The sequence below is a fragment of the Vanessa atalanta genome, chromosome 27, assembly GCF_905147765.1.
Source record: "Vanessa atalanta chromosome 27, ilVanAtal1.2, whole genome shotgun sequence".
Classification (NCBI taxonomy): Eukaryota; Metazoa; Arthropoda; class Insecta; order Lepidoptera; family Nymphalidae; genus Vanessa; species Vanessa atalanta.
The window spans coordinates 6,517,592-6,528,924 of record NC_061897.1 but is presented as its reverse complement, the minus strand read 5'-3'; the positions used below and the strand labels follow the sequence as shown (position 1 = coordinate 6,528,924).

At 32.9% G+C, this 11,333-nt stretch overlaps 1 protein-coding gene across 1 annotated transcript; it reads left to right on the top strand.

Annotated features, from left to right (window-relative positions):
- The first annotated feature begins 1,518 nt into the window (after positions 1–1,518).
- LOC125074315 lies at positions 1,519–11,333 on the top strand. The gene is made up of 5 exons (XM_047685610.1): positions 1,519–1,643; positions 6,787–6,871; positions 7,908–7,983; positions 10,240–10,440; positions 10,981–11,333. The coding sequence occupies exons 2-5, from the start codon at positions 6,796–6,798 to the stop codon at positions 11,018–11,020; spliced, it is 393 nt and encodes a 130-aa protein (XP_047541566.1). The 5' UTR covers positions 1,519–1,643; positions 6,787–6,795; the 3' UTR covers positions 11,021–11,333.

The window sequence follows — 11,333 nt, the reverse complement described above, 5'->3', positions numbered from 1 at the left end:
TTCCATAACACAAGTGCTTTAGTTACTTACATTGGGATCAGAGTAATGTATGTGATGTTGTCCAATATTTATTTATTATAAGATGTTATGTCCCTCTTACTCGTTACACTGGCTCACTCAGCCGTTAAGCCGGAAAACAACAATACAATAGGTATCGGCGCTTGTAATATTAATAATTCCTGATAGTAACTTCATTAATTTGAATATTAATACTATTGTCACTGTACTACGTTACAGTCAAACATTTCTAATGAATATTAATTAGTTTATCGTGTTAATCATTCCATCCGAACAAATCCGGACGTACTCGTAACACGAATTGACAAGCTGATTACGTCTTCCTAATTATAAGTTTTTTTTTTATTAAATTTACCATAAACATTCCTCTTCCAAGAATTTGTATCTTAATATCAAATGTTACATTTAATGTTGAAGTTGAATTTTGTTGTTCGTTTGTCTGTTGTAATCTCTGAAATGATTAGCCAGAATTATAATTGAATTGTATTTTGATAATATACATATAAATTTCATTCCATTTTTAAATTTGCTCGAATGATATAGATTTTTAACCATTTTGGATGGATTTTCATCCACGGTTAGAGGGTTGTTCACTTTTTGGTTCGGAATTGCGATTCAATGGGAAAACGCTACTAGCTTTATTGCCCCAATTCCACGCGGTCTTGATTTGCAAGAAACGATTTTTAATTTTTACTTTATATTATAAATGCGAAAATTTGGATTGTTGGATGTTTGTAACGCAGTCACGCTAGAACAGCTACACGGATCTGAATGAAATTTGGCCCAGAGATAGACTATAGTCTGGAATATTTTATTATTTTCCCTAACACTTGCAGGGTCGCATCCCTCAAACTATTTGTGTTTGTATATAGTTAAGGCCGTACCACCCGGTTGCTTTACATTCAACAGAATTTTCAAAAATGACAATTTAAATATCAACATTTATGAGCCGCCTTAAATAATGTATATTTGATTTATGTTAAGTTTTACGCGGAAGAGGCATAATTTAGTACTTGATATAAAATACGTCCAACACTCAAAACGCGAGCGAAACTGATATTATTACTACTTTAACACAATTTGAGCTTAGAGGAGATTATGGAGTAAGTTTTATGACTATTAAATTTTACTAGTAAGTTTTATAGCAACAAATATTCGTTAACTATTTGTAATTATCATCATTTTCAAAGTATTTGTCTTTAAAATATCATATAAGTAATATATATTTACTTAAATATCATATAATTTTTATTTACATAAGAATTATTAACATAAGTTATATCACGACCGCGTGGAATGGTGGCAAGAAAGGCGAGGTGTTATATTTTTAATTTTTTTGTCATTCTAGACCGCGTGAACAATATGTCGTACAATGATTTTAATTTACGTTAGCTATATTTTAATAATAAGTATATATTAAAATGTTTAAAGGCTTTGTATAAATTATCAGTCTGTTATCACGGCGCGTCAGTGCCAGGTATTATCAGTGGGAAGGTGGGCGCGAGGAAGGAGGCGTTCAGTTCCTCGCTCGGGACACCGCAGAAGGACTCCTGCCGTCACATGCGCTGGACGTCGAATTAATATATTTATATCACTTAATAATACCGTTTCGTGAACTTATAAAGGTGAGTTATTTTATTATAATTAATAAATTAAAAAAATATTAAGAGTTTTCGTGATAATATTAGTATTTTTCGTAATATACATTTTTTTAAGACTACAATTTTTTTTTAAAACTTTTATTAGAATATGTTATAAATTGATCTGATTATACTGTAACTGAAGAATACTTCGAAATTATCCTTCATATTGCAATAGTTTAGAGCGGAACGCGTTGAAGTCTTTTAGAAGACATCCTATAATTCAATTTTGCGTAATATAGAAGCAGTTTTTTTCACGATAATCCATTTTTATAACCAGATTATGCAACTCAAATTTTTATTTATCTTTTATATTATCATATGATAAATTATATTTAGTTATAGTTAAGTAAATTTAACTCACACGTCTTATAAAAGTTCATTTAAATTAATTAAACAATTAAATAAAATAATTTCCTTTCAAAATATTTTAATGTTAAGATTACAAAATAATAATAAACAGTTCTGTGTTGCCACTAACATAATTATGAAATTCTTAACATGTTAGTATTTTATGATTTGGTTTTGAATTGCTGTTAAGCTATACTTAAAATAAATATATAATTCTGGCTCTATAACTTTAATTGCAATATAAACGTATGTCTCGTGACGTTAAATTTAACTGGCGTTCGTTGGATTTAACATTCATTTTGTAAAAGACTTATAAAGTAACCAATAAAAATAGGGTTGTAAATTTATTGACAGCCTTCGTTTATTACAAAGCGACTCTAACCGCTAGTGTAAGACTTAAGTACAATGTTAATATCCCACTGCTGGGCCTTTTCTACATTCGAAGAGAAGCTTTGGAGCTAATATTAACACGCTGCTCCATACGGTTTGGTACACATGTGGTAGAATTTTATTGTGAAATGACATATGAAGATTTTCTCACAAGATTAATTATAAATACAAATTAAGCATGTGAAAATTCAATTCTCACCTTAGTTTGAACCCGCAATCATCGGTTAAGAAGTCTTTTAACAACTGGCCCATCTCAGCTCTTAAGAACTAAAAAAATATCACCTTTAAAAGCTATCGTTCTTAAAATATAAAACGTATGCATTTCTTTATAAATTTGTCTTCCATTAGTTAAGTAAATGTGTTTGATACATGCTTCATGCTTTGACAAAATCAACGAGCACTTCTAAGTCGTAACTTTACGAGATTGTATTTAATTTGTGCTTATTTCGGAATGTAGATTCATTCGAGAAGAAACGACGAATTCTAACAATGATTATTTATTGTTGTTTTTGCTCTTTGACGTCGTACTTATAAAAGCTAACTACAGGCACTGTGGACATAGTAACTTAGTTCCCAAGGTTGGTTCATTGGAGATGCAAGGAATAAATAATATGTCTATGGGCGGTGGTGACCACTTACCATTAGGTGGCCCATTTGCCCGTCCTACTTAAATAAAAATATACATATATAAAACCAACTAATTGGTTTTTCCTCTGTATTGATATTTTAATGAAAAACAGGCGAAGGATGAAGGACTTAATTATTAAAAATGAACTTATATATTATTATATGTATTTAAATTATATTTTCAAACAAGCCTTTATAATTTCCTTGTTGTCAAAGAAAAGTAAAAGGAACGTAGAGACTGATTTTTCCGTCGGATCTCGAATGATGTACCTCGAACTTTCGTTTAGTGTTCTGCGAAGACTCTTTATTGAGCTAAGTGTACTCAATCTCCAATCACTGTTATCATATTTTTTCAATAAAATTATATCTCAGTTATTATTATATTAATGACAAGGCTCAATACTTAAAATATTTTAAATTCGGAGATGGACAGGTTGTAGAACACGTCAGTCTTAAACTAATTTTAGAAGAGCAAGCCCGTGCAACTTTATTATACTTGTATTTACTTGATAAAATTCTAAAATCTCAGACTGAAAACGTACAGCCTAAATCGTTTGGTATGTCGGAATGAAAGTTTGTGAAAAAATGCTTTTGGAATTGAGGAGGGTTAGAGAAAAATGAACACAGAGGAAGGATTTTTCCAAAAATCACCTCCATTTACACCGGTTAAGTTAAAATCGTCATTTCTGGTCGTTAGATACATAAAAAATTGTAATTGGGTATTTTTAATGAGTTAACGCGAATTATAAATGGTATTATTCGAAAATTTATCACTTAAAAGGGTGTAATTTTGCGTGATTGTTTGTATGAATGGTCGTCATATGGAATTCGGTTTACGACTACTGTAAGTGTAAATGTTATTACAGCTTTTTCGAAAATTTATCATCTGAGAATTTACGATGTTATGTAGCTGTTGGTAATATAGCTTACGTACTCCATCTTTAAATAACATACATGTGGAAATAGGCGCTTAAGGTTTTGCTTATGAGTAAAAGTATAGTTGTCTTTTACTTGCGGCTTTTGATTACCTAAAAGGATGGAATTGGGGATGTAAAAATTGTAAAGTAGTTATATTTAAGTTAGGAGTATGGAAATTGATAATAATACTTCTGTTTATGAGTAATAAAAAATTGCAAAAGTGCTTCGATTATGGTTAAAATTAAGGAGTTAGTTTATTAATAGACAATGCAGTTTACTAAAACACTCTAATACTTGGGAATATTATTTTTAATATTCCACATAGAAATCCCATCGCATATAAATAACATGTAAATAATTTAAAAGTCTGATCAAAAAGCTTTAATTTAAGATTCGATTTGTACTCGTACCTGATTCCCTTATTTATAATATCAGAGAAGTTCGATTTTTTGTAATTGTTTCAAGGAGCTTTGAGCCCCTATTTTTTGTTCTTAATAGATTTCCTAATAACATTTTAGACAAGACAGTGTTAGACAAATTTACTATCTGATGATTAGTTATGATATATATATTACACTGTAAAAGCTCGAACTAAGGTAAATCTTAAGATTTCTTAAGAAGAAATCTTAGGTTTTACTGGAAAATCTTAAGATTTACCGTAGTTCGAGCTTTTACAGCAACATATATATATAGGATTATGGCGATGTAAGAAATATTAGTCATTCCTTAGATAAAGCACCACCAACCTTGGGAACTAAGATGTTATGTCCTATGTGCCTGTTGTAACGGCTCACTCACACTTCAAACCGGAACATAACACTAAGCATCGCTATTAGGTGGTTGAATAAGTGTTGTGTGGTTAATCGTAAGAGTCGAGATGGCCCAGTGGTTTGAACGCGTGCATCTTAACCGATGATTTCGGGTTCAAACCCAGGCCTACTGAATTTTCATGTGCTTAATTTGTGTTTATAATTCATCTCGTGCTCGGCGGTGAGGAAACTTACATGTGTCTAATTCCAACGAAATTCTGCCACATTTGTATTTCACCAACCCGCATTGGTGCAACGTGGTGGAATATGTTCCAAGCCTTCTCCTAAAAGGGAGAGGAGGCTTTTGCCTAGCAGTGGGAAATTTACAGGCTGCTAATGTAATTTAATGGTTAATCGTAGCCGATAAATAATATAGTATCATATTATATTACATGTACTTTTAAACATCAACACTAACACACACTGAATATTATTAAAAAAAAATACAAATGAATATATTTAGAAAAAGTTTTCGTTAACGAACAATCCTAAACTTGCTGAGCCCCGCGGCGTCGTTCAAACTTCTCGCCTTATTAGCATAGGGGTCAGATATTTCGACTTTTAATTCACGAAACTTTTAAAATAAACACCCTATATAATTAATTATTGTGGGCGTGGAGCGTGTTCGCATTAATGATGAAGATTATGATTTTATTATAATCGAGTTTATTACCGACGGGTTAAGACAAATCAGATTCATTAACGTCGCTAATTACTGAACCCCCATTGGTCAACTCTCCTGGCAATGCATTCCATTAACCAATGAACATTTAGATTAAAAAAAAACAATAGAACTACGATACTTTTGAAGCTTTAGTTTTAATCTGATGTGGAATTTTAAGTCTGATTTTAAAGTAACTGCCTATTATTAAAATTAATTTTATTACAATGCAAGGTTTTTTGCTTAATTTATTATTATATATGTATTTTGAATTTTTAATTTTTATAAAATTTAAAAATCGATGAGCCGAGATAGCCCAGTGGTTAGAACGCGTGCATCTTAACCGATGATTTCAGGTTCAAACCCAGGCAGGCACCACTGGATTTTCATGTGCTTAATTTGTGTTTATAATTCATCTCGTGCTCGCCGGTGAAGGAAAGCAACGAAATTCTGCCACATGCGTGGTGGAATGTGTACCAAACCTTCTCCTCAAAGGGAGAGGAGGCCTTAGGCCAACAGTAGGAAATTTACAGGCTGCTAATGAAATCTATGTAAAAAAAAAAACAATTATATTATTGTAGAGAATCTTTAAAGGCGATGTTTTAATGTTTATTTCATGAATATTATTTAATTCTAGCAATTTACGTACATATTTATTTGTCGTTATGATAAGCTTATAAATGTTACGTAATTATCACAACTGGTCTATTTTCTAAGAAGAATTATTCGAAATTCGTTGAATTAAGGATACGATCAAAAGTATTGTTTTGCTTTCTGTTTATTAACGGATTTTTTTTTTAGTATTATTGGAGTAATACACTCCAAGCAATTTGAAATAAACAAGATGGCGAACATGTTAAAATGATTGTGAGGATCACGTGTCGAATGAAACTGCCACGTTTATATACAACGATCTGAATTAGAGCAATATGGATTGATTTAAAATGGAGGCTTTATCCCAGCAGTGGGATATTCACAAAAGCAACGCGCTCTAATATTCCTTATGATTGATAGCACACCTTGGGAATGAAACGATCGCCTCCTGGATATATCTATTCATATTCAATGTATCTAAATAATAAAAAAAAGACCCGCTGAGTTTCATTCGCCGGTTCTTCTCAGGTCAGGGTGTTTCCTTTTCCGAACCGGTGGTAGTGTTTAATTTGACTGCCAATAAGTAAGTGTAATACTTCTATATTGAACAAAGGAATTTGAGTTTGAGTTTATAGAAGTTACCACAACAGCATCACGGACCAGCATCGAAACTGCTTTGAAATAACTACGTTTCGTATTTTTGTGACATTAAGATTATTTGGTGTTTAATATACCAGTACATTCTATAAAAATAAAGAGAGAGTTTTTCTTGAATAGGTGTTCAACGATGTGGCGTTGGGCGTGCGCAGTGGCGCTGCTCTGCGCTGCGCTCGCCGATGCGGAGGCTTTTAAACGAGCAGAAAGTAAGTTACTTACTGTATTTTTTTTTTCTATTTAATATAGGTAGATGGGCAATTGCCCCAGCTGATGACGACCACCGTGGTCGGGTGCACTCCAAGGTCCCGGGTTCGATTCCCGGCCGAGTCGATGTAGAAAAAGTTAATTCTACATTATCTTGGGTCTGGGTGTTTGTGGTACCGTCGTAACTTCTGATTTTCCATAACACAAGTGCTTTAGCTACTTACATTGGGATCAGAGTAATGTATGTGATGTTGCCCAATAGATGGTAAGTGGTCGCCACCTCCCAGACTTTCGCAGGGTGAGAAATAGTAACCATACCATGTATCGTGCTACTAACCAAAGATGTTATGTCCCTTGTCAGTGCAGTGGCCGGGTTTTACCTTTCAAATCTTCCGATTCCAATTGCATTCCTGCAATAACACTAATTTTTGCTGTTTGGTGATATAATAATAGTTAATTAGATAGTCGCGAGACATTTGCTCAACCTGTTCGTCGAATCGACATGTTTTTTAAATGTCATATTAGTAAGCGGCATGGTAAATGTGTTAACAGATGGTATGTGTCACCACTGCCTCTAGACATTGGTACTGTTAGAAATATTAATCTTTTAATTTTCCTCATATCATCAACGCACCACCAAATTTGGGATCTAAAGTGTTATGTTCCTGTGGCTTTAGAAACATTGGTTAACTCACCTTTCAAACCGGAACACAACAGTACTGTCCATGTTTGTCGGTATAATGATATGAGTTCTTTCAAAGCCCTCACCAAGTAAATAAAGGAATTGATATTTGTTATAGCTATTATTTGATTCTAAAAATGCCTTATGTTGTATCGGCTAACCATTTATCTGGAGCTTTTAGGTTCGAATGCCCGTCAGATATATGAAATAGATTAAGTTTTTTGTGTCAATAAATTCTCCATCACGGAAAGTAAGTAGTTTTTAGATTATTATACTGAGGGAATAGGGAATGTTCTTATACTAGCGCACCACCTGGTGGTGATCGGTCGACTATTTATGTACATTTTTGTTAATAGTGTCAGCATCGCCCTTCGTCTTGAGTACACGCTACGGCCGCTCCTCTCCGCGAATGATCGCTCCGCGCACCGACAGGTATAAAGTTCATCTATTTAAATGATCAAAATTTACGAATGTATAGTCTATTCCAATAGCAAGAATAAAGATAAACAAACCTTAGGTACGCGTAAATCAGGCGATTTGCATATAGCTTAGCTATATCGTGCACTAAAGTTTCTTTGACGTTCAAAACGCCATTTTTATTTTTCATAATTAACATCATAGATTATTCAAGCTCTCGACCAATGATATCGCGATAATTTGCTGTCAAATGTTGTATATTTGGCTTTTGTCGTCTTGTGGTTGGAACAGACTACATAGTCGAGGTGACCAAGTGATCACGTTGTTACTGATGAGTGAAGTATCGCATCTATAATATTTTTATTTATATAACAATATTATAGATGCGAAATTGAGTTTGTTTGTTACGCTTTGTCATAACCACTCAACCGAGCATACACAAATTTTGCATAGATGTTGCCAGGGGTACAAGAAAGAGTAAGTAGTAACCTAACAGCTATGCCTGTCCCTCTCACACGGACGGAAACTAGTATACTTATAATTCACCTGATATTATTTTATATGACTTCCTATTTTGTTTATCTTATAAGTTTAATGAATCCTTCTTGGGGCAAGGTATCCGTTTCTACAATTAAATTCCAAAGATTATATTTAACTTTGCCGATTCATAAATTCAAATCATTTGTAAAAAATACATCGGTAAAGAAGGCATATTATTCGATACAAGATTATATTGATGATAAAAAACGTGGAGCTAATACTTGTTGACTTCCAGGTAGGATATGTTATATACATATAATAATTGTTTTTAGCTAAAATTATTTTAAATGTTGAAGACGGTTAAGGTTCTTCTCATTAGAATCTACATACTTTCTGAACCGGTGGTAGCTTTACTTAATAAAATGACGATTCAAAAGTACCTACTTGTAAAAGCCTACTCGACTAAAGTATATTTTCATTTTGATTTTATGAAACTGTAGGGCTTTAAAGTGTTGGATCGTATATATAATTACAGTAATTATACCTATGTTATTATAAACATGTGATGCATCATAGACGACCTCCGTGGTCGAATAGTGCGTACACCGATTTTCAGGGGTTCAGTCGGTGAGAAAAAGTTTGGGATCATTTAAAAAAAAATCTTGGGAGGTTTCTTGAGCTTCTAGAAGTAACTTTCACTAGTCTGCCCGTGACCACGAACACTGCAAAGTGCTCGAAACGTCGGGATGTTAAAATAATTAATATACGCGATTAAATCCGTTAAAAACTAGTTTTACTTCTAGAAGTATTTCACAAAAAACATAAATATTCATTATTCAAGTAGTACTTCTAAGCATTTTTGATCCACATGATATTGAGCCGTGATATATTATCTGACCACATGTAAAAAACCATTGATAAATACGGCTAATTACCAACTCAATGCAAGGTTATATTAAAGATAAAAGCGTGGACTTAGTATTAGTTGATTTCCAGACAGGATACATATTAACATGATAGTAATTTACTGACCTACTCTGTAACTAAAATGGTGGAAAAGACTAACTGCCGGTTGTTCTCGGTAGCTTTACATTTTAATTCAACACTAACAATTCGAACAAATCAAATATTCTTTATTCACAGATACGCTCATATAAGCACTTTTGAATAGCCTTGTACAGTGTTGAATTCAGTGTAAACTTACCGCCGGTTCGAAAAGTAGATTCTAATCAGAATAAAGATTTTGCTATTGATATGTTTGACTTATATAGCGCTAATTACATGATATATATATCTATACATAATAATAATAAAAGTCGAGTCCCATCGTTGCAAGTAAAAACAATTATTTTTTAACGTCACACGAAATCGTCGTTCGTTTAATTGAAATGACAAGTAGTTAGGAGTTACTGTCGCCATTAAATTGCATTGATTTATTTTTAAACGTTCAAGAAATAGAATCAATGAGAGAGTAAATTAATTAGAATGAAATTATTTTTGGTAAGAATATGTTACATCTTAAATTATAAATCAAATTTAAAAAAAATTAAATATTGAAAAAAGATTTTTCTTATTTTTTTATGGTAAGTGGTCAACACAGCCCAATATCTGATGAGTAAGTGGAACCTACCTACATGGGCTCGGACAAAGCCCTACCACCAAGTAAAATATTGAATATGACTGAAACAGTAATTAGTGAGGTTCTTGCCGATTCTTATCGGCAGAATCCAAATTTGTATTGTCTTTATTTCACTTAAATTCATGTATTTTCTTTTATACGTATTTTTATAGGTTCTTCATGAATGGTAGATACGGGAAGCGATCCGACCCTTTGGCGAATGTATTTGACATCACTGCAAATATTCAAAACGAGAGAGAAAGAGTCAGAGATAGAGGGAGAGAAGGGGACAGCGAATTGTTACAAAACTGGCGCCCAAGGTGTGACTGTCCGCCTTACATCAAAAGATTTGATTTGAAGAATTATTATAAAAGGTAATTAATTTAGAAATTATATGTAATAGAACTAATATGGTTCAGTGGATGCAGCGCGTGAATCTTAATCGACGAATGTGGGTTCAAGCTCACATTTAAAAGTATCCCTGAATTTTTGAATTCGTTTTAATTATTTTCTTGTTTGGTAGTGAATGAAAGCATTGTGAGAAAATCTGAGTGTATCAATGAAATATAAGCGATTTGCAAAGTAGGTATTTTGCCAGCAGCGGTGCAGATAGAAGCAGATTGGCAAATAGGCTAACAGATGGTTAGTGCTCATCGCCCATAGATTTTAGCACTAAATACTAACCAATTCTAACATCGCCAATGCGCCACCTATGTAGAGAACTAAAATCTTATATCCCTTAAGCCTGTTGTTACACTGGCTCACTGACCCTTTAACTCCAAACACAACAATTGTCGATGTTAGAACAATTGACTTGCACCAGTACTTACGTTACGGAATCCACAAATACCGTTAAGTGAAAAATCGTGAATAAATGAAATCTGTTGTAACTCAAATCATTTCCTTTCCACCAGAACACCAGAGACCATTGACCAAACTGTATATGAAGATTAAGAGGAACTTCCACGACGTCAATTTTAATTAGAGTTCAACGTCCTTTATGTGTTTGCTTAAAGTTAACTTTTGTATAAATATGATGACTATTTAAATTGATAACTACCTATGTATACGATTCTTCACATATAATGATATATATATTATTATTTACCTTTATAATGTCACGACAGATACTATTATTTATTATTTAATAAATTTCTATAAATATATGTATGGTTAAAAATTTCGTTCGTGTGAAGTTTTGGCTGGGACCTTCACACGAACCACGTCTGTCGTGGACTTGAATTTGTATCAGTTGTTTGTAAAAAAA